The following is a 25341-nucleotide window of genomic DNA, read 5'->3' as shown; positions in this document are numbered from 1 at the left end:
TATTGTATGTACACACATGTATGCATGCATATATGTATTGGGTGGAGAGGAATATGGGGAACATTCAGGCAAAGGACAACAATTATCAAGTGACAGTACATAAAAGGACATTTTTTTCTAGATCAAAGCAACATTAACATTTTTACATGAATTTATTTATATAAAAAAATACCTGGCATAAATGTAGCTGTTGGAAATATTTGTTCTTGCTTCTTTTTGCTTTCAGTCAACAGCTCCTCCTTGGTTAATGGAAGATCCAAAACTTCTACAATAACCTGCGCTGCATCCAATGCTTTTTTACCCATAACCATGGCTTTCACATCCCAAGTATATTTCTTTCCAAAGCAGTCACAAATCTCCTGGAATATCACTGAATAGAGTCGCTCAGTATCTGAGGGGGAAAAATATGTTATATTCAGTAAAAACATTTCATTTAAGTTTCTGGGAAGAAAAAATGGGCAGTAAAATGATTACTGAACTAGAAATTTGGTGACCTGAATTTTTTCTAGTCCTTATTATGATACTGTTTTAGTTGTATATTGGACAAAATAATCATTTTCAGTGGCAGTGATATTATGTATAAAATGAGATTAGAGAGGATGTATTCTGATGGAAGTGGAAATCTTCAACATAAAGAAGATCCAACTCACTTCCAGTTGATCAATGATGGACAGAAATAACTACACCCAGAGAAGGAACACTGGGAAGCGAATGTAAATTGTTAGCACTACTGTCTATCTACCCAGGTTACTTATACCTTCGGAAGCTAATAATTAATGTGCAACAAGAAAATGGTATTTACACACATATATTGTATCTAGGTTATATTGTAACACATGTAAAATGTATGGGATTACCTGCCATCGGGGGGAGGGAGTGGAGGGAGGGAGGGGATAATTTGGAAAAATGAATAAAAAAAAATAATAAAATGAGATTAGACAGTTTCTTCCAGCTCTAACATTCTATAATTCTACAATTCTAAGAAACCAACATAAAGTAAGGTCCACAAGTAAGGATCAAATTATTTTTCATCTAAGTATAGTCTAATGGTCAGAGAATTCATTCTTTCCAAACGTATTTTGTTCCTTCCTAGTTTTCAAGGAATACAACATAATATCACTTCTGAACCTACCAATAGCTTCACTCATTTAAGAACCTCCCTATGGTTCCTATAAAATGTTTAATTTTAAAAACTGCCTCTTTCTATCAAACTGTGCATACCCTTTGGATGCAGCAGTGTTTCGACTAGGTTTACATCCCAAAGAGATCATAAAGGAGGAAAAGGGACAGCCCTTTTCCTAGAAGCAAGAAAATAGAAACTAGAAAGTAGAAAACATATATTTTTAACATGTTTAACATGTATTGGATTACTTGCCATCTAGGGGAGAGGATGGGGAAAGGGGGATAAATTTGGAACACAAGGTTTTGCAAGAGTCTTGTTAAAAAATTATCCATGTATATCTTTTGAAAATAAAAAGCTTTAATAAAAAAAACAGGGTTGGTTGAGTTAGCTTCAAAATGAACCCTCAAAAAGCCAAATGCTCTGACTATTAAGTTATCTAAACTTGATCATTTAAATGTTGTTCACTCCTATCCAATTATAAGCACTATAAAACTAATTTCATTGATGTTGAGTTATTTCTTCAGGTGGTAACAGGATCAGAGCCTGATCTCAGTCACATCAAATGTTAATTTGATGGGGTTGGCTTAGATCTGGGATCCATAGTTCCCTGAATCACAGTCATTTTTAATCCTTATTTAGCAAATGTACTTTCCATAGCCTAAATGCTATATACCAAACTTTTTCAAGTGTTTAAAAAGCACAGAAATTACTAAAAAACAGATAAAAAATTATTGGTGAATTCTTTAGTTTTCTGTTATACTACCTGAAAAACTGTGACCAAAAAAAGAATTTTTAAACAATAATGCAAGAAATAATCTAAGAAAATTGTCCTAGAGTGACAGAATATGAGGGACAAGTAGAAATAGATAAAAGCTACAGATCACCACCTCAAAGAGTTCAAAACACATAAGAATATTACTGCCAAATTTTGAAACCCCTAAATCAAAGACAAAATTTTATAAGAAATAAGAAAAAAAAAATCAAATACAATGAAGATACAATTAGAATTGCACAAGACTTATCAGCAGCCACAATAAAAGATTGTAAGTCCTGAAATTATATATACTAACAATCAAAAAACTAGGCCTGTAACCAAAAATATCGTATCCAGTAAAATTAGCCATAATAATGAATGGAAAAAATGACATCTGATGAACTTGCAGATTTTCAGGACTTAGTTTGAACAAACCATAACTCAATAAAAAATTTAACATATAAGAGGCAATATCAAAGATCGATTTTGAGGAACTTAACATGGCCAAATTGTATGTATTTTTTACATGGAAATGTAAAACATATGTCTAAGACTGATATCAGGAATTGGATAGCTCAAAAGAAAAATTGAGAGGGAATGGAATATAATCTGATTCTACAAAAAGCAAAACTCTCTAGGAAAAGGTAAAAATAATAATGATGTTATACAAATGAGGTGCCGAAGAAGAAAAGACACAGAGATATTAGAGGGGAGAGAAGGGTTCATATGTCTGAAAATTTACTCACTTTGGGAATGAATTAAATAAGCAACATAAAGGATGTAGCACCTTCTAAAATCTATAAAGAAGTAAGGAGAAAGGGATAAATGAGGGGAGAACCAAAGGGAGGAAGAAGACAGGGGAGGGATCTTTGGGTGGGGGGAGGTAATAGCAAATTAAAGATCAACATTAAAACAGAAGAGTTAGCTGGAATATGAAAGAAGATATATATATATATACAAACACTAAATAAGGACCAAGAGTAGAACTTATTAGGAAAAAAAGTAGAGCTAGTAATTATTGATCTTAGAAAAAGTCAAACTTGAATTTAATCAAGAGAGAAATCTACACTATACTTTAACCATTTTAATATTATTTTAGATGCAGGTTTACCTATGAATAAATGTGTATGTATGTGCATACTGCTCTCTATATGTGTATATAGATATATTGTGTGGGGGTCTGTAGGTGGGTATATATATATGTGTGTGTGTGTGTGTGTGTGTGTGTGTGTGTGTGTGTGTGTGTGTGTGTATGTATGTGGGGGGGCAGGAGTGTATGGATATATGTATATGTGTGTGTATATATTTCTATATAAGTATATATAAATATATCTGTGCTTGACTATAAGCCTGTTTGGGGGAGGTGAGGAAGGTAAAAATGAAAAAAAAAGTTAAAAAAAAACAAAAGTGTGCAGCAAAGAACAAAAAGAACAACCTATAAGGAAGCAAAGAAAAGGTGAACACTTGTAATTATTATTATAAATTTTTTGACAGTATATATGCATGAGTAAGTTTTTTTTATAACATTATCCCTTGTATTCATTTTTCCAAATTATCCCCTTTCTCCCTCTACTCCCTCCCCTAGATGACAGGCAATCCCATACATTTTACATGTGTTACAATATAACCTAGATACAATATATGTGTGTAAATCCCATTTTCTTGTTGCACGTTAAGTATTAGATTCCGAAGGTATAAGTAACCTGGGTAGATAGACAGTAGTGCTAACAATTTACATTCACTTCCCAGTGTTCCTTCTCTGGGTGTAGTTGTTTCTGTCCATCATTGATCAGCTGGAAGTGAGTTGGATCTTCTTTATATTGAAGATATCCACTTCCATCAGAATACATCTTCATACAACATTGAAGTGTACAGCAATCTTCTGGTTCTATTCATTTCATTCAGCATCAGTTGATGTAAGTCTCTCCAAGCTTCTCTGTATTCTTCCTGCTGGTCATTTCTTACAGAGCAATAATATTCCATAATCTTCATATACCATAATTTACCCAACCATTCTCCAATTGATGGACATCCATTCATCTTCCAGTTTCTAGCCACTACGAAAAGAGCTGCCACAAACATTTTGGCACATACAGGTCCCTTTCCCCTACTCAGTATTTCTTTGGGATATAAGCCCAATAGCAGCAATGCTGGATCAAAGGGTATGCACAGTTTGATAGCTTTTTGGGCATAGTTCCAAATTGCTCTCCAGAATGGTTGGATTCTTTCACAATTCCACCAACAATGTATTAGTGTCCCAGTTTTCCCACATCCCCTCCAACATTCATCATTATTTGTTCCTGTCATCTTAGCCAATCTGACAGGTGTGTAATGGTATCTCAGAGTTGTCTTAATTTGCATTTCTCTGATCAGTAGTGATTTGGAACACTCTTTCATATGAGTGGATATAATTTCAATTTCATCATCTGAGAATTGTCTGTTCATATCCTTTGACCATTTATCAATTGGAGAATGGTTTCTTATAAAGTAGGGTCAGTTCTCTATATATTTTGGAAATGAGACCTTTATCAGAACCTTTAACTTTAAAAATATTTTCCCAATTTGTTACTTCCCTTCTAATCTTGTTTGCATTAGTATTGTTTGTACAGAAACTTTTTAGTTTGATGTAATCAAAATCTTCTATTTTGTGATTAATAATGATCTCTAGTTCTCCTCTGGTCATAAATTCCTTCTTCCTCCACAGGTCTGAGAGGTAGACTATTCTCTGTTCCTCTAATCTATTTATGATCTCATTCTTTATGCCTAAATCATGGACTCATTTTGTTCTTATCTTGGTATATGGTGTTAAGTGTGGATCCATATCTAGTTTCTGTCATACTAATTTCCATTTTTCCCAACAGTTTTTTTTCAAATAATGAATTTTTATCCCTAATGTTGGTATCTTTGGGTTTGTCAAAGACTAGATTGCTATAGATGTACCCTTTTTTGTCCTTTGTACCTAATCTGTTCCACTGATCGACTGGTCTATTTCTTAGCCAATACCAAACGTTTTGGTGACTGCTGCTATATAATATAGCTTTAGATCAGGTATACCTAGAAGGTGGACACTTGTAAATACAAATTTCTTTTATTATTATTATATATCCTTTCTTGAATTGGAAATTTGTTATATAATTTGAATCCTCCCCAGTGTTCTACTGAGTACATGAAAATGTTCTGTTTTGTTTTGTTTCATTTTATTTTTTTATTCTTCTTCTGCCATTCTCTTTCCTTTCTGTTTAATCTGACTTTGAAATAGTGTACAATTAGCCTGTGAAGGAAATCTAAAATGTAGGTGGACAAAATTAGAGGGATTGGGAATTCTATGTAGTGGTTCATAATCATCTCGAAGAGTTCTTTTGCTGGGTGTAGCTGGTTCAGTTCATTACTGCTCTATTGTAACTGATTTGGTTCATCTCATTGTAAAAAAGTTAATACTAAAAATGTTTAAAATAAAACAAATAATTTTTTTTAATTTCAAAAAAAAAAAAAAAAAAAAGAAAGAAATAATACTCCTAACAGTCTCTCACAATGTGGCTTTCATTTATATTTTCACTTCTATTTCATATTATCTACCTTCTTTTTATAAAGGGATTATATGTGCAGTTTTGAGGGGAAAAAATCTTCCTCATTTGGGGAATCAATTTATTGATCTACTTCCTAGGACAATGGTAATGAAAATGTTCTTTTTCACTTGGGCAAAGTGCCCCAGTCTAAATTTTTTGGCAAAACAAAGAAAGGGAATTATGGGTCATGTGAGCAACAAGATAGTAAACTAGATATGTGTTATGAAGAGCATTGGAGTTTGGGGTGCAGTCCAGAGTCATCTTTCCTACAAAAATCTGAGCTTAAATATACAGGATAAAAAATGGATATTCAATAATGAACAAGAATTTGAGACCTTTTTAGAAAGAAAACAAGAATTAAGTGTTTTTTTAGACAAGAATCACAATAGCAATGAATGGAATGATAGCTAAGAGACTTTTTAACTGTATATTGGAAGAGAAGAAAGATTGGCAGTTAAGATGAAAACAACAATCATGTTATACAAATGAGGTGCCAAGGAACAGGAAGAACAGGCACAGAGGCATTTGAGAGGGGGGGAAAAGGCTCCTAGTTCTGAAAACCTACTCACAAGAGGAATGGGTTCAATAAATAACACTACATATATATAATGAAAGGATAATATTCTCCAAAATCTTAAAAAAAAATAAGGTAGAGAGGGATGAGCAGATGGGGAAGCAAAGGGTGAGGAAATAAGAAAAGGAAGGGATCCTTGGATGGGGGGAGGTTAAGTAATAGCAAGGCAAGTTATGGAACAGAATTTAATTGAAGAGGCAGTCAAGGAAAGACATGTGTGGGATGAGTATGTGAGTGTGTATATGTACCTTTATATCTATATATGTATAAATAAATATATCTTTTTTTATTGTAGCTTGGTTGAAAGTGTGGGGGGAATGAAAGGAGTAGGAAAAAAAAAAAGAATAAAATAAAAATAAGGTAAATAGCAGAAAACCAAAGAAACATTTACAAGGAAGTAAAGAAAAAAATGGTTGGTCATGAATATAATTTCTTCTGCTAATATATATATATATATATATATATGTATATACTTTTTTGATTTGGTAATTTTTTGTTACGTTATTTTGAATCCTCCCTGATGTTCAGCTGGGACATGACAATGTTCTGTTTTGTTTTGTATCTCTTTGCTGTTTTCCTTTTTTTCTTATTGAGCAAATAAGTTATTTTGACTTATTATACAAGTAAGTGTATGCATGTGTTTGTGTGTATGTGTATACACATTTGTGTCTAATGGCAGCCATTTGGGTGAGAGTAAGGTTAAAGGGGAGAAAAACATTTCTATAACATTATTATATATGCATAAAAGCACAGCAAGTTATACATAATAGATCAGCATTTTCATGTGTATTTTTATTATACTACATTATGGAAATTCTTGCTTTATTCTATAATTTTTAAAAAATGAGTTTGTTTTTTAAGAGAAAGAAGATAGATGATAAAGAGAGTGAAAGAAACTCCCTTTTTTGGAAAGGGCTTAAAAAAGTGAAATTTTTAAAAAAGCTAATGTGTTCATTAGCTGAAGGAGAGAAAAGGAAAAGGGGAAATCTAGTTAGTAGGATAAAAGAGGGCCTAGAAATACATAACCAGATAAAAAGAAGAGAGCAACTAATGAACAAAATCCTAAACAGAAAGGAGTAACAAATGAGAAGAGGGGATAAAGGGTGAGAGGAAGAAAGTCTGTGGGATCAGGGCCAACTCAAATATACATGCACATACATAGACACACAAATGTACACATATCCATACGTAAATAAAGGAACATAATATATTGTTTACAGGAGAATGAGAGGAGGTAATCTTAACTTTAAAGTAATTGGAGAGAGAAGGAAAAAAATATGAACCTAACTCATCATGGAAAATGCTATCCGCATCCAGAGAAAGAACTGATGGAGACTGAATGAAGATTAAAGCATAATATTTTCACTTTATTTTTTTCCTTTTTAAAAAAAAAATTTGATCGATATTTTCCTTTCAAAACACGAATAATATGGAAACATCTTTTATATGATTGCATTTATATATATATAACCTGTATCAAATTATTTATTATTTTAGGGAAGAGAAAGGGAGACAAGAGAGAAAAAATTTAGAATTCAAAATTTCTTTTTAATTAGAAAAAAATACTATTTAACATAAAAAAAAAAAAACCACCAGGCAATTAGCAAAGATACTAAATAAGACAATGAACAGATTCAGCAAAGTTGCAGGCTGCAAGATAAATCATCAAAATGCAATAGTACTTTTTTAATATAAATAGCAAAACACATGAAGCAATAATAGGGAAATTCCGTGCCAAATAACTAAAAAAATTGTATAAAATATCTGGGGATCAGCTTCTCAAAATACACAAAGCACCTGTATATATTCAATTACAAAGAAAAAAAATAAGATAAATAGCTGAGTGAATATTCAGTGCCTAGGGCTAGATCATATAATAATAGATCAATATAATAAACTTGGCAATATTACCAACTAATTTGATAATAAAGATGAGGTTAACTTTCATTTATTTGGTGCTTACCCAGTTTCCTATACTGTGCAAATCACTTTACAATGATCTCATTTGATCCTCACAACAATCATGGGAGGTAGATATTTTATTATCCTCATTTTACATCTGAGGATGTGAAGGCAAACAAAAATTAACTAACTTGTCTAGGATCACACAGCTCACTAAGTTTCTGAGAGTAAATTAATTCATGTCTTCTATCTACTATACTACCTTTGAATTTACACTTTAAATGATATTCCAATAAAATTATCTAAAATAGATTTAGAAGTTGATAAAATAGTAATGACCCTCATTTGGAAAAACAAGAGACAAAGTATCAAAGGAAATGTTGAAAAGAAGAAGAAAAGGGAATAACATCTCCAGAGCTAAAATTATAAAGCAGCAGTCATCAAAACCATCTAGTACTGTTTAAATGGAGAGACTGATAAAAAGCAGAAAATAGGGAAATCCTCCATATATGATTTTAAAAGACTGCTGAAAAAAACTATAAAGCATTATGGCAAAAATTGGGCTTAAACTAACATCTTATATTCTATTCTACAATACATTCTGAATAGAGATCACACCATTAAAAATTCAGAAGCAAAACAGATCACATACCTCTTGCAATTATGATTAAGAGACATTTTCTTCATCACACAAGAGATACCAACAATTACAAAAGATAAAATAACTTTACTGAAACTGAGAAACTTCTGTATAGACAATTTTAACACAAGAAAGTAAATGGTGGAATGGGAAAAATATATATTTGTATTGAATTGCAAAGTATTCACAACTGCATGGAAAAATGTCCCAAATCAATAAAAGAAGTGAATACTAAAAAAAATCCTCTAAGTTTTTTTTTTTTAAATAATGGCTTTTTATTTGCAAAATACATGCAACATTCACCCTTACAAAACTTTGCATTCCAAATTTTTCTCCATCCCTTACTCCTACCCCCTCCCCTAGATAGCAAATAATCCAATATATGTTAAACATATATTCTACTACATATATTTCCACATTTATCATGCTGCATAAGAAAAATAGTATCAAAAAGGAAAATAATGAGAAAGAAAATAAAATGCAAGCAAACCAAAGTGAAAATATAATGTTGTGATCCATACTCATTCCTACAGTCCTCTCTCTGGATGCAGATGGCTCTCTCTATCATAAGTCTATTGGAATTGGCCTGAATCACCTCATTGTTAAAAAGAGCCATGTCCATCCAAGTTTATAATCACATAATCTTGTTGTTACTATGTACAATTTCTCTTGGTTCTACTCACTTCACTCAGCATCAATTTATGCAAGTCTCTCTAGGCCTTTCTGAAATCAGCCTACTAATTATTTCTTGTAGAACAATAATATTCCATAACATTCACATACCATTACTTGTTCAGCCATTCTCCAACTCCAACTCCACTACAAAAAGGGGCTGCTACAAACATTTTTGCACCCATGGATCCTTTTCCCTTTTTATGATTTCTTTGGGATATAGGCCCAGTAGAGACATTGTTAGATCAAAGGGTATGCACAGTTTGATAGCCTTTTGGAAACCCCGAAGTTTTACTTCACACCCTACCAATGGAGGGGGGGGGGGGGGGAGAGACAAAAAATGTAATAGTCAATGTAATGAAATATTACTGTGCTATAAGAAATGAGTTTAACTAAATACTTAGTTGCAAGGATGCGGTTCCTGCAAAACAAGAGAAGGGAATTGTAAGGGCCCTTTAAATGGGCGGCACCACAGCGCAACAGGAAATTGAGTGCCCCAGGAAGTAATCTCTGTGGATATTAGGAATGCCCTGTGGGTGGGATCTTGGCCATATTGAGACAGCTTCATAATGGGTGACAGCTCTCTTGCTGATTGGCTGTGTGTGTGACCTCATAGGCCCTTTATAAGCCCACGACAGACAGCAGTCGCTCTCTTTAACCTGGCTCCCTAGCCTGGGGTAGCTGAGCCAAGCTGATGGATATCCCACAGAAGTAAGGAGTGTGGTAGTGAACACGTCAGACCAGGTATTCACTAGGGAACTGACAAGTCAGGGCATCAAGTCAGGGCATTATATGAGTAGGTATAATAAAGGCTTTTAAGATTATACATGGCTGTTCTTGAGCGCGCTACTGGTTATTAAACTATGGATTCAAGAGATCGTGGCCAGAGACCTTTGAAGGCCTCAGAGGAGGCGAGCTGGGTAGAGTTGACACTGCAGTGGTCAAAGGTACTCTGTTGGGCCTAGGACAGACTAGTAATTGTAACTACCAGGAGGGCATGTTACACTTAGTGGCACAGAAAGATTTATATGAAATGATGCAGAGTGAAGTGAGCAGAGCCAAGAAAACAAATGCACATAGTAACTACAACAATGTAAATGGAAAGATGAAACACTAAAAAGCAAAAATACAAATAGAATTTGAAGAGATAGGAGAAAACATTCCCAACTTGCTCTTTTATAGAGATGGGGTTTCAAAGAAGTTCCATTACCCATGCTGCATATGTCCTTGGACTTTTTCAATACATTAATCAGTAGTGGGTTTTGTTTTGTGTTTCTTTTTCCTCTCCCAAAAAATATTATTTGTCACATGGCTTTCTGGTGGCAAGTACTAGGGAGAAAAACATGGGATAGCATAGTGATGTAAGAAACAGGAAATATTTATTAAAACTTATTAAAATGAAAAAGGAAGTTAATTCATTAACTATAACCACTTTATTAAGTTGTTTTTAAAAATCAAATCTACTGTGTTAAAATTTTTCAACTCCATTTATGTTAATTACATTAACCAGACCTTAAAACTTATGAAAGATATATGATAAAAAGGACAATGGATTTGGAATAAAAAGAACTGGGTTCTGTATTTACTACACTTTGGTTAATTTTTTTAACGTCTGCGAATCTCATTTTTCTCATTTGTAAAATAGCAGGATTAGACCGAATCTCTAAGCAACATTCAATCCTTACATTTTATGAAAAAATTCTATGAATAAGCTTCAGCTTATATATATATATTCTATGAATGCTTACTCCAAAACCAATCTTTAAAAGTCTAGACCATTTTTGTATTCTTATTCATTTATTATTTTAAATAACACAAAATCAATGCTCTAAAGACAGTATTTTGTGTTGCAGTACTGGCAGTTCAATGCAAAGTAAAATACTTTCAAGATAAAATCAGAACACTTGACAAGTAATAAAAGAAAGCATACTTTTTGTACTCTGCAAATAAAGCAATGTTTTCATGGAGTACCAAGCATTAAATTTCAAACTGCATTAAAAATAAATAACAATCCATCAAGTGTAACTCCATAAAAACTTTCTAACCCCACATTTAAGAGCAAATAAGCACAAACCAATCATTAAAAATTTTTCCTTTGAGGTGTCATATATCCTCAGGACACAAATCAAGATTTTCTATAAAATAAAAAAGTTAATATAGTGAAAAGAGAATTGGGTTTAGAGTGCCAGGACTGGCTTTGGATTTCAGCTCTAGGTACCCAGATGATCTTAGGACAATCTTTAATCAAGCAAGCAAGCATCTATCAAGCACCTCCTTTATCTTGGGTACTAAAAGCTAGGGCCTAGGGATATAAAGACAAGTGAAAAAGCACTTACTCTCAAAGGACATACATGAGGAGAGCATTTACATATATAGGCATCTAGAAAATGAATATAAGGTAAATTGACAGAAAAAACCAATTGGGAGAGAAAGCAGATTGAGATTCGGGAAAGATTTCATACAGAAGATGGCCCTTAAATTTAAGTCTTAAAGAAAACTAGGGATTTCAAGGGGTGGAACTTTCTTGGACTTAGTTTTCTCATCTATAAAATGAATGGACTAGATTATATGATATGGGAAAGTCCTTTTATTAACTAATCCTATGATCCCAAGACACAAAGCAAAAGTAAGAACTTTAAAATTTAAATTAGGTTTCTAAAGCATGTTTATGTTTATTAAACATTTTCAAAAAAAAAAATCAGATATAGCTCCTGGAGGGTTGCTTAACACAATAATTGTATAGTAGCTCTTTTTTTAATGTTGTATAGCCTTAGAGAAATAAAATTATGTTTTTAATTTCTCATTATTATTGATAGGGTCTGGTGTTCTAGCTTTGTTCTCACTGGTTTAGCTGGGTGAAACTAATTGTACTCAAACCTTTACTCATTCCATTTCTAAATGCTGTCCAAAACATTTTTTGTTTTGCTGTTACACTATTGCCAGCATGCTTCATGAAGTCCAATCCAAGAATTATTTAAGCAGGGCCTATCATGTCCAAGACATACATGCTGAGTATATCAGGACAAAACAAAACAAGACAAACAAACAAAAATCCAAACACTATCAGGGAAAACATGTACATATAAATATATACAGAAATACAGAACTATGTATTAGACCTGTGATTTCTTTGGTATTGGAAAATCATCAGAAGGAAACTCTACCAAAGGAGGTCAGCATTTTCTTTGCAACTTGCAGTTTTAGAAAGTTGTCTAGAGCACTAAGAGGTTAAGTGATTTGCCACACATTCTGCATGCGTGAATGGGACTTAAACCCAGGTTTTCTTGGTGTCAGGTTTCTTGGCTATCCAGAAAAGTTTACCATGTTATCTCTCTAAATAAAAATATTTGGAATAAATACCATTCTTAAAACAGACTTGTCTGCTTTTCATCCTAGACTATCATGTAATGGTTTATGATTCTGTGTTTATTACCATAATTTCAAGAATGCTTAAATCATTAATGTTTCTGTCTTGCCTTTTGAATTTAGTTATAAAGTCAATGAAGCTCTAGGAAGGAATATCATTATGGTTCCTAATATCTCACTCAACACCTAACAAGGTAATCATATATATATTTTCATACCACTGTAGAAGTAGTGCTAGTGTGTGTTAGAATCAGCCCAGACCTGTTGGTTAGCTGATAGCTGAATTTTCAATATGAGCATTTATACTTTGGAAATTGTTTAATGTTACAAATCAGAACTTGACTATTATTTTGTTGATTGTCCAGTGACTTAAGAACATAACAGAGAAAATATTAATAATGGATATGGAAACTTAGAAGTTTTCAGTATATTTTGTTTGTTTTAGAGAGTCAGGTAAACATTTATCAGAACACTTCTAAAGGGAAACACCTGAGAAGTTATTTATTTCAAGCTCCTTGTCTGAGTAATGGAACTTGTTTTGGGCCAGAACTCTGAACTTGAAACCAAGAATTCTTACAAGATGCTAAATCAATGGAATTGATAAAGTTATTTTGTTTTGGTTGTTTAGCATGGTACTTAACAGTTCTCTAGTTCCGTACATGTACTTAGTACTTATTATATTTCCACAAAATTCACACCTATGATAAGAGAGCATATAAGCTCAAACAAACTCAGCCAGAATCAGAACTGGAAAACAGAGACCACGGTGGTCCTCCTGTCTCCCCCAAAGAAGCCAAGATATATTCAGGAGGACCTCAAGAAGCTGGCAGAGAACACAAATGACTAGCTGCAGGAGCTCAAAACTATGGAGAGAGATAGGCCTCCAAGAAAGCTAACCGGGCCCCACAAAAGGAGACAAGGCAGAAGGAGACAATAAAGGATTTGGGCTTTAACACCTGGCTGCACTTATGGTGATTACTGAACTGAAATGAAGGCTGCCTCCAGAGACCCCAAGTAAACCAAAGAGAGAACATTATATTTTAGAGAGAACATAACAGGAATTTAAGCCCTTAGGAGTAAAGTATCTTGCCCAAGGTTACAAAACAAGTGACAAAATCAAGACTGGAACACAAGTCTTTTAACTTCCAGTACATGCTGATAGGATCTAGATAGCAAGTATAAAATGAAGAGAGATTAGTTCATTTCATTTTTAAAAGGTTTCTTTGGTTGAGAAGAGATGCCACACATGAATAAGCTCTCTTTAATTCAATTTTCTACTTATCAATCACTGCATCAATTAACAAAAGACTGTTTTAGATAAGCAGGAAAATGCAGAAGAAGATCCTCCCCCCCCCCCCTGTGAAATGCTGATAATCTATTGATGGTATATTTGAAAGATCTTCAGTAACCATAAAGTATTATTCAAATGTAAAGTATGATAATGATGAATATTTTTGGTTGCTTATTGTTGTCTTGGTATAAACTAAAAGGCAAGTACTACTACAAAGGATTCCTAAGCATTCATTCAAAGCATAGTATACTTTTCTTCAAAATAGTCAAAAATCTTTTGCATTTATTCATGTCTGAACACTTCAGAAGTACATAAACATATTGAAATTGCTTTTTATTATGTCAATAGCATATGAAGTTGGATGTTTAAAAAAAAAAAATTCCCTTAAGCCTAGAAGTAAAGGATCTTTTAGCTGGGTCTTTTAAAAAATTCTACTTAAAAGTAAATAAAACCTTAAGACATCTTAATCATGGCAGTTTTTAAATAAATGATTTTTTTACAAACGTGTAATAAAAACTTCAAGAACTGACAAGGAGTGAGGTGGTCTGGCTAACAGAATTTTCTGCATTATCACCCATTAACCAGCAAAATGCTTTATATAGTTAAAAAATGCTTCTAAAACTTATTATTTATTCTTTTCTGACTTGGCACTATAATAGTATAAAATGAACATAATTAGAATTTCTTTTCAAGGACACATATAATTTCCAGATCACCAAATCCAAAGACCTTTTTCTCAGTCATCCTATTTCAATAAAATTTCAATTTACCCAACAAACTTTTAAACACCTATTGTGCATAATATACTATGCTTGACAATTCTTCAGTATCTGAATCTGCTGACAGCTCCCTCGATGAAATTCATTCTTGTCTGTGGGCCATGAAATGGCTCTGACCTGGGTCTTCTATTATCTGATTGTTCTTTCTTAGTTTCTAAATTTGGGCATTCCTCCTCATTCCTCTTCACCCTCCCCATACCACCTTGTTTCACTATTCTCTCTGTCCTTTGGTGATCTACCTGATTCCCTGGAATCAACTATTATTGTACTACCAAATCTCTAGCTCTAGCCTCTTCCACAAGATTGTCTCAAATTTCCAAATTTCTGCAAGGTATCTGCCCCTGAATATCTGACTGACAGTTGAAACAATATAAATAGAAGCAAATTCATCATATTCTCAGAAAATCTAGTCTTTTTCATTTATTCCATTTTCATTAATGGGCTCAAACATTTAATTTTATCTTTGATTTTTTTTTTTCCTTTTCCCTTATAATTCAGTTATTAAACCCTATGCTTGTGGATGGCATAGAATAAAAGCTCTTAATTAGGGAACTGTGAAGATATTTCAGAGACCATAAACTCGAATAGAAGAAATAGCCAGATAATGGTATTTCAATATAATTGGCTTTATATGGAATCCTATATATTTCATACATTTAAAAAACACTGTTCTGAGAAGAGGTAAACAGACTGTCATAGTGGTCATAAGACAAAAACAAGAACCTTTAGTAGAAAAAGGTTGAATTGATTATGTACGGAGATGAGGACATACTTGGAAAAAGCAGCTCTTTTCCTCTTAAAAATAACTTGATACTTTGTTTTTGCCTTTTTTTGAAAGGCTTAGAATTTGGTAGTTAGAAATGGCTTTAGATATCCAATTCAATTCTCTTATAGATTGAGCAATGAGACTCATAGAAAACTTGTTTAAGATTATACAGCCTATTCACTACAAAACTGAAGAACATGAGTAGGCTAACTTGTAGTCTAATGCTGTTTCTACTGTACCACATTTACCTCTAAAATTCAGAGCAGGGGAAAAATTGTTAATCATTGTTTTGGATAAATTGGCTATTCAAGACTTCACGTTATGGACTATATGAATAATTTACAATATTGTGCATTGTGAAATAAAATTAATAGGATAAAGGAAACACATTTCACAACAGAAAAAAGATTTGGATTTGGTATTTTAAAGGAAATATTTACACTGGGAAAGAGAGGCTGAAAGGATCAAGCAACCAAATGGATCTAATACTCCAAATACATTATTTCTCACAAAATATTTTTTAAAATGTTGATAGCATATTTGAGCTTTCTAACTTATTTTGAGCATTAACATCATCACAAAAAAATTATAATTTTAGAAATGTTTTACATGTCTTGTGTTTTTATTTCACCTTCAGACTAATTTACTCCCAAATGGAAAGTATCTCAATTTCATTAATGGGAAGCTATGATTCAATTTATGTAAATATAACTATTTTTACCCCAGCAAAAGTTATTCTATAAATTGAGTTACATCAAACTATCTAAAACATGTATTAAGACTGTTTGCTTATGTAGCTCCAATAGAGATAGGGAATTAGATAGGAAGAATTGCCAATTTTGAACATGAATGAAACATACTCAATGAGTCTTGAGTTTTTAGTGAATTTCTTAGAGCAACTTCTAGGTCATTGGTACATGTCAAGAAGAGGATGACCATAATAGGGAGAATGTTAAAAGGAAGAAAGTCATATGGGGTTTTGTTGAAAGACTATGTTTAGCCTAGGGGGAGAAGGATAGGTAAGGTATGTGTCTTCAAGAATGTGTGGAGGATTATGTGAAAGAAAAATCTAATTTACTCTGCTTGGCTCAAGAAAGTAGAACTAAGAAAAATGGGTAGAATTTAAGGAAGATTTGAATTTAGGATAAGGAAGAAAAATACTTTCTCATAATTTGAGCATTTTATATAGAAATAAGACTGACTAACTTGAAATATAACAAGTTTTTCCTCAGAAGAAAGTCTTCAAAAAAATGTTAGTAGATTATTTATTGTAGGTGAGATTTCAATTTAACTGATAAACATGAAATAAATATGTACTAAAAGCCAGGTAATTTTGCTAGATGTTAGAAATGCTAAGACAAAAATGAAACATTCCCTATTTTCTTAAGATTACATTCTACCAGATAAAAATTATCTATTAAACAAAAGTTATAAAAATTAGTAAATATACAAAGACAGAGAAAAATAAAAAGGTAATTTGGAAGGAGGCATATTAACAACTGGAAGAAATAAGAAAGGCCTCTTATGACCCTTCAGCTAAGTCTTAAAAAGAACTGATAATTGTGCAAAGCTTACAAGGCAAAGAAGAACTTCAAACACATAGCTGCTGCAGTTGTTATTTGTCCTTTCTAGATCATTGGTAAGAGGACATGACATAAGGGAAATAATGCCAAGATATGCAAGTAGATTGGATTTAAATGAGGGAGAGGTGTGCAAGGTCATCTGCCTCACTTTCCCTTCCTGTGCAAAAGCAGAAAGGCAGAAAAAAAAAAAAAGTGATATATAAACAAAGGAGAGCAGGTTACTTTGACTGAAATTGAGTAAATAAGTGGTACAGATGAGAAATCTATCAAGAAACATGAGAGACAATCATATTATGAAGGGTTTATATGCCAAATAAACATATTTCATCCTGAAGGCAACAGAAAACTAAATTTTCTTGAAAAGTAGAGTGACATGATCAAACCTAAGCTATAGGAATATCACTTTGGCAGGTTTGTAGAATTTTATCCTGGAATAGGCTAAAATAGATTTTTGTAACTCCTTTGAATTCTAAAATTCTATGATTATGTATCAAATGTTTTTGCATTTGCTTTCTTAGAGGAATATAGCAATGTAAAAGGTCTTGATGGACTCTTTTTCCTTTCCATTTGTGTGGTACGGAAATGGTGAGGGGTCACGATTTAATAAAAAAAAGCTGGAGAGAGCTCTAGAAATAAATCAAAGTTTATTGTACATTCTCTGGAGAAGGGAGTCCCACCCTTCCAGCAGATAATCGAAGAGAGGAAGCACCTCCTGTGGGCAGGACAGCCCCTTTAATCCCTAACGAAAAACACCCCCTCCCACCACTGACCCTCATCCTCAATGGCTGAGAGTCTTACATTCTAAACTCAAGATCTGCCCATGAAATTGAACTTGACCAATAAGTACATAGTTGCCCATATTTGGCTGAAATAGGGAGGAGAAATCATGAGAGGGGAACTCAATTATGCCCTTGACTTGATGTTCAGAGTCCTTCAGGCCTACTCAAACACTGAAGTAGATGAAGTAGATTTTCACAACTGTCTTGAAAGATCTCACCTCATCTCATTCACATTCATAACAGATTAAAAATCATGACTACTCCAGTTGGAAGAGAATTTAGCTTGTACTCTAGCTTGACCTCTTCATTTTCTAGGTTACAAAATTGAGACCCAAAGTTTTTAAGTCACTTAGCCATTGTCACACAGATACTATTTTAGAGCTATTTAAACTTCTACCACACACAAAAGCTACTTTATAATTTCAATAGACAGCCACTGACAATATTAGAGCCAATGTAACTTTTATCCAGTATCATGACCTAGAAAGTGACCTACAAACACTAAGCAAAATAATGTCTCTTTTACTTATAAAAATCAAGTCCAAAAATTGTGTTTTTGTACGGAAGCTCTATAATAAAATCTTACTCTTATCGAAAGAAATTACTTATACCAAAAAGTACATCTAATTTCCTTTAAACAATGTGCAATGTACACACATAACCTTAATTTCAAAGAAGTATCTCTAATAAAAATCATTTAATATATTGTTTCCTAAAAATTTTGGCTAAGGATATTTGATGCAATGCTTGACAGAATAAAAGTTTTATGAAACAATTTGAATGCTAACAATATTTCCCCTAAATATTAAATTATATAGGTAACAAAATGTTCATTGTATAATTTTTCATATAAAAATAAACTAATTTCATTTTGTTCAAAATTTACTTAACCTATTTCTATCCTAGAATATTTGATACCCATTGTATTTGTTTTTTGTTAATATATTTCAAAGTAGTCTGTGGTCAAAATGATTTGGAAAAGTCTATAATCTTACCTTGCATAAGATACTTTTTAACAGCAAAATAAATATAAAATTAAAGTCATTTTTATTAGGAATGGCACATACTGGCTATGTGATTCTGGCTAAGTCACTAAAACTCCTGGTGGTCCAGATAACTAGAAGACTAAGTTGATGAAAAAGTCCTGCTGATTTGCACTGGTAGAATGTCTATTTACTACCTGGGAGTATCCTACACCACTTAAATCATAGAAGAGAGATACCTTCATTAGAAATACAGGGTGGGGGGGGGGGAATTGTTTTATGAGATAAATATACCAAAAAAGGATAAAAAATGTATTTAAAATATAGTTAATCCTCAACTTTCTTAGGAATAATGTTCTTAGAAAACAATATGAAAACAAAAAACAAGACTGTTTATACATTAAACCTATGGGAAATAGAGGGTTAGGTTCCTGCGACTACCAAAAACTGTAATCTTTCAGTAAAGATTGTTGTAAATAAAATCTTATGCATAAAATTATTTAAAAAGCATTAAATCTAATAACATGCCCTTGGACTACAAGGAGTAAGGGCTGAACCAACAGCAGTAGCTGTGATGTCAGAATATTCAGGTTAAAAAAAGAGGGTGGAAGAGGCAACATCTGTCAAGTAAAATTTCTTTTTTGACACTGTAGTTGAACTTTTTCCCTGCAGCAGCAAAGGAAAATAGGAGAGATAGGATATGGAAGGCAGAGCACTCACTGAGAACATGCCCAGTTATCAAGATGAAAGTGAAAATAAAGTTACTAGTAAAATCATAGGAATGAATATTGAGGATTGATTGTACTTCATTTATTACCACACAGTATGAAATAGTAGGAGAAATAGACAGACAGACAGACAGACAGACAGACACACACACACACACACACACACACTCACACACACAATGTTGCATTTAGTTTCTTAAATCTTGTTTTCTCTTTCTAATATGTTTTATGGATATCACACCATGTTGATACATTTCAACACAGCTGATTGGTTTCAATCTCCAGTTCAAATTCATCCCATTGTTATACTGCAGTGGTGCTTCTTGCATATAAAAAGCCAAATCTGGTTTGGTGTTAGAGAATTAAGACATGAGTTAGGTTTAAAAATAGAGACTAAGTGACATGAGAAATATACATATCTCATTGCTTGGCTTACTTTCAAGTATAAAAAATGAGTTCAAGTAGACCTGAAGAGTTAAGGTTCTCTGACCCGAAAACTTGTAACAAAATAAGTTTTGCTGTGTTCAAGAAAAAGGTATATTAAAGAATATCAAATTTAGAGAGGAAAAACAAACAAAAAACAATGGTGCCAAACATCAAATACATCAAAGAAGTGAATAAATCAGTTTGGATTGACTGTATTATCATAACCTTGCATAGTCAAAAGTTGACATATATGTTTGTATGCCTGGTATATAAATGAAAAGAAAAAATAAACAAAGTCTTACAAACTGGATAAATATGTGGCACCTTTTTCTTATTATGGAAGTTTTATAAAATGTTTCTAATTGAGACCTTGCCTCTTTGGCCAAATTATTTTAATAATTCTTTTAAAAAGTTTATTTATTTTGAATATAAACACAAAAGTCCCACACATGCCAAAATAGAGCATTTCCAAGTAGACAGTGTAAAATAAGGACAAGATTCATTATACAATAATTAATTTCCATTTCAGACTAACTATTCACTTTTTGTTGAAAAACTATGTGGGTGGCAAAAAATTAAAAAATAATGAGTAGATGCCCATCATTGGGGGAATAGCTTAATAATGGAATATTATTGTTCTACAAAAAATGATGAATAAGCTGATTTTAGAAAGCATACAAAGTGATGCTGAGCTAACCAAGAAGAACCAAGAATACATGCTACACAATAACAGCAAGAATGTGAAATGATCAACTATGAAAGATTTGGTTCTTCTCAGTGGTTCAGTGATCCAAAGCAATACCAATAGATTTTGGACAGAAAATACCATAAGCCTCCAAAAAAAGAACTAAGAAGACTGAATGTAAATCATCACATGCTATGTTTACTTCTTTTTTTCTGTTTTATCTCTCCTATGGTTTTTCCCTTTTGTTCTGACTTTTCTCTCCCAACATGATTCATAAAGCAATGTGTATTAAAAATAAATTTACTAGGAAAAAAAAAAAAGACAAAGGCAAACTATGTGCTAAATACTACACATTGTTTTCAAAGTTACCCTGTTTTTCTGTTTCCTTCTAAGTTTTCTTTTATTCTCTGCTATGTACTTTTAATTTTTTTTTCTCTTTTCTTTTTTCCTTCCTTCTTTCCCTCCTTTTTTCCCTCTGTTCATATAGGATATTATACTGTTACTATAGGTGTTCTTAAAAACATCATTTTTTTCTCTTTTGAAACTCTGAACTCCTCAAAATATATATGGGAACTTACTAGCTAGATTTCTTTCTTAAGGACCAATGGGTTAAACCAAAATCAATCTGATTCTCATTAGCCACCAAGAAGAGATCCTAGGCCAAGCCCCAATTGGTCATTGTTTGGATCCAAATGGACTCAGATTAAATGTAAAGAGTAGTCATTTTTGCTTTGACCAGAAATCCTGAAGGTCTTCCCCTCTTCTCTGAATGGGTGTAGCCTCAGACAAACTGAGGTCTATTGAAGATCTTAGCTTAAAAAGGCCAAGGTCTCCCATTGCATCCAGGGCCATCTCCAGTCATTCTGATTTCTATCTTGCCATTGGACCCAAGTGGCTCTGGAAAGGAAAATGAGGCAGGTGACCTTGCAAAGCCCTTTCTCACATAAATCCAACCCACTTACATGTCATGACATCGTCTCCCTGTTGTTTTGATCCTCTTCTAGAACAAAGGACAAATAACAACCTATGATTTTGTTACAACAGGATGCTAATAGATGAGGAAATTCCCTTTATGACTACATGTTGGCAACTTTTCTGAAATTAATAGTCTTATAAAATAAAATCCACTAAAACAATTAAAGTTTAATCAATTTGAACAGAGTCATAGAGATAGTATGTAGTAGACATAAGACTTGAACCTAATTGTTCCTGGTTTCAAGGCTGATCCATCAACTACATGGGTGACCTTCAGTAAGATGGAAAAAAAAAATGACAACACCAAAAACAACCAAATAAAAAGTGTACTTCTTTCCTTTGAAAAGTGGGAAATTCTAGGTATGAAATGTTACATAAGCTAACAGCTATAGTCAAAATATCTATTTGCAACCCAGGAAATATATTAACACAATTACAAAACACTTCTCATACAAATAAAGTAAGATCTAAACAACTGGAAAAATATCCATTGCTCATGGGTCAAGCTAATATAATAAAAATGATAATTCTGCCTAAATTGGTCCTATTCAGTGCCATACCAATCAAACTGCCAAAACATTATTTTATAGAACTAGAAAAAATGACAAAATTCATCTGGAAGAACACAAGATCAAGAATATTTTTAAAAATTAATGAAAAAAATACAAAGGATGGTGGCTTAACAATACTAAACCTCTAACAATATTATAAAGCAGCAGTCATCAAAACCATTTAGTACTGCTTAAGAAATATAGTGCTGGATCAGTAGAATAGATTAAATATACACAACATAATAATCAAGGCCTATAGTAATCTAGTATTTGATAAACTCCCAAACTTCAGTTTCTGGAATAAGAACTCACTATTTGACAAATTTGCTGGGAAAACTGGGGGGGGAAAAAAGATCAGAAACTTGGCATAAACCTATATCTCTCACCCCATACCAAATTAAAGTCAAAATGGATACATGATTTGAACATAAAGAGTAAATCTACAAGCAAATTAGGGGATCAAAGAATAATTTACTATCAGATCTGTGAAGAAGGGAGGAATTTACGACCAAAGAAGAACAAGAAAACATTATGAAAGGCAAAATGGACAACTTTGATTACATTAAATTTAAAAGTTTTTGTACAAACAAAACCAACAGAAACAAGATTAAAAGGGAAGTATAAAGCTGGGGAAAATACCCTTTACAGACATTATCTCTAATAAGTCTCATTTCTAAACTACATAAAAGAACTGTGTCAGATACATAAGAATACAAGTCATTCCCCAATTGATAAATGGCTAAAAAATATGAACAGACAATTTTCAAATGAAGAAATGAACTATGCCCAAAGGACTATCAAATTCTGCATACTCTTTGACCTAGCAGTGACACTACTGGGTTTGTAGCCCAAGGAAATAATACAGGAGAGAAAAGGACCTACATGTGCAAAAATGTAGCAACTAATTTTTATGGTAGCAAAGAATTGGAAAAGACTAGATGTCCATCAATTGAATGACTGGACAACTTGTGGCATATAAAGATAATAGAATACTATTAAAATCATTATTAAAAAATAATGAACAAGCTGATTTTAGAAAGACCAATGTAATGGGCCAGAACTCTGAAGATATATTCTTGAGGCAAAGATTCTTACAATAAGGTGTTAACTCGGTGGAATTGATAAGACAATGGTTATCTAATTTAGCATGGTGATTAATAGTTCTCTAGTTCAGTAGGATTGATTTAATCTTACAGCAAATAATGGTTACCTAGTGATATAATGATTGGTTTATACTCAGTATAATAAATTGATCTAATTGTAATAGAGTATATAAATGGGGACAAATTCAGCCACAGTAGAGAATACTTGACTAACCTCATAGTGGCTCTCCTGCCTTCATCACTTCTCCACTAAGACCAAGGGCTGGGACTGGTCCCAAGAGCCTCCAGAGAGATAGTCTGGGCATTATATTTTAATCCACCCTGGTGTGGGGGGACAATGGTACATATTGTCACCCCAACTTGGGGGCTCTAGAAAGGAGGACATTACATTGATGTGTGAACTGCTGACTGGCTGATTGGCTGAGACTGCTGATGAAGACTGGGAGACTGAAATAGACAATAAAGACTTTGGACTTTATACCTGACTATTCTTGTGATTATTCTGCTGAAACCAAGGCTGGTCTGGAGCCCTCCAGAAAGCTAACCAAAACATTACACACCAACTAATACTGAGGAAAACAAGCAGAATCTGGAACATATTGTACACAATAACAGCAAGAATGTGTGATGACCAACTATGAAAGATTTGGTTTTTCTCTGTAGTTCAGTGATTCAAGGCAAGCCCAATAGACTTTGGATAGAAAATGCCATCTGCATCCAGAAAAAGAATTATGGAGATTGAATGTAAATCAACACATGCTATGTTCACTTCTTTTTCCTGTTTTGTTTTTCTCTCCCATGGTATTTTCCCTTCTGTCTGATTTTTCTCTCTCAACATGATTCATAATGCAATGTATATTAAAAATTAAATTTAAAAAAAATTTTAAATAGGAAAAAAGCCAAAACAAAACAAAACAAAAATGTCTCTCTTACTCAACTTAGAAAAATCTTCATTACCAAGGAAGCTCATTTTGCAGGTTTGTGGGGGAATGGTATATTCAGAAATTAATATTATATAAGAATAAAAGACAGTTATAAAACTTAATGAAAATTATAATAAAACAGCTTCAAGAAATTTTACATTCTACTGAGGAAATACATGTCCTAAAAGAAATGTAATAACAAATTAAGGAAGGAGAAGACAAACAATTGGATGGACCAGAAAGTCTTAACTCAGGAAGTAACACTTGGGCCTGTAATTAAAGCATAGAAGAGAGCTTATATAAAAAACAGTGAAGTGAAAAATGAAGTGAGTTTAGGAAACAGCCCTTAGTCCAATTTGGCTGAAATAGAAACTTTGTGAAGTATAATAATATAAAATAGAAAGCTGGAAAGGAAGATGGGACATAGAATGAGCATTTAATGCTTATTAATCATAGCCAATCACAACATAGCATTGGTGTAAAAGCCAATAAATATAGTAGCCTAAGTCAGAAGTAATTAGAAAGATGACCCAATAAGCACTCAGACTGAGATTGGCAAGAAAATTAGGAATGTCATAAAGGAAAAATCACAATAACTTGGAAACTAAATATTAGGAGTATAGAAGGAAAAAAAAAAACATCAAAGATGATACCGAAATTACAAATATGGAAAATTTGGTGGTTCTCAATTCAAATAGGGAAGTCTGTAGAAGGATAGGTGTAGTGGGGAAAAGAAACTCCATTTCAGACATGTTGAATTTGAGATGCTTCTGGCTTTCCAGGAGGAGAAGACTGCAAGAAAGTTGACTATGTAGGAATGAAATTCTGAGAGATTACATATAGATATGTAATGTAATACATAATATATGAACTTTGGGAGTCATTGGTATATGAATAAACCAACAAAGGAGACTAAAAAAGAATAGTCCAGAGATGTATAAAAAGAAATATAGGAGAGCACAATTTCAAAAAAATCAAGAGAAATGAGAACATCCAGGGCAAGGGGTACCACACAGTTTAAAAAATTGCAGAGAAGTAAGAAAGACTGAGAAAAAATCATTGGGCTTAGTAATTAAGAGATGATTGGTGATCTTACACAAAAGTCGTTCTCAAGAAGATAAATTAGAAATCAAAGGTTGAGAATGATGTGGTGAGGAAATGGAAGTAGCAAG

At 32.9% G+C, this 25341-nt stretch overlaps 1 protein-coding gene across 1 annotated transcript in view; it reads right to left on the bottom strand.

Annotated features, from left to right (window-relative positions):
* PUDP (pseudouridine 5'-phosphatase) overlaps nucleotides 1-25341 on the bottom strand; it is a 161930-nt gene that overhangs the window by 102546 nt on the left and 34043 nt on the right. The window contains exon 2 of the mRNA XM_074300199.1: nucleotides 173-391. Coding sequence (XP_074156300.1) covers nucleotides 173-391 — 219 coding nt within the window. The remainder of the gene's footprint in view (nucleotides 1-172; nucleotides 392-25341) is intronic.

This window comes from Sminthopsis crassicaudata, chromosome 3 (assembly GCF_048593235.1).
Source record: "Sminthopsis crassicaudata isolate SCR6 chromosome 3, ASM4859323v1, whole genome shotgun sequence".
Taxonomy (NCBI): domain Eukaryota; kingdom Metazoa; phylum Chordata; class Mammalia; order Dasyuromorphia; family Dasyuridae; genus Sminthopsis; species Sminthopsis crassicaudata.
The sequence above is the reverse complement of the archived record's forward strand: the minus strand, read 5'-3'. Positions and strand labels throughout refer to the sequence as shown.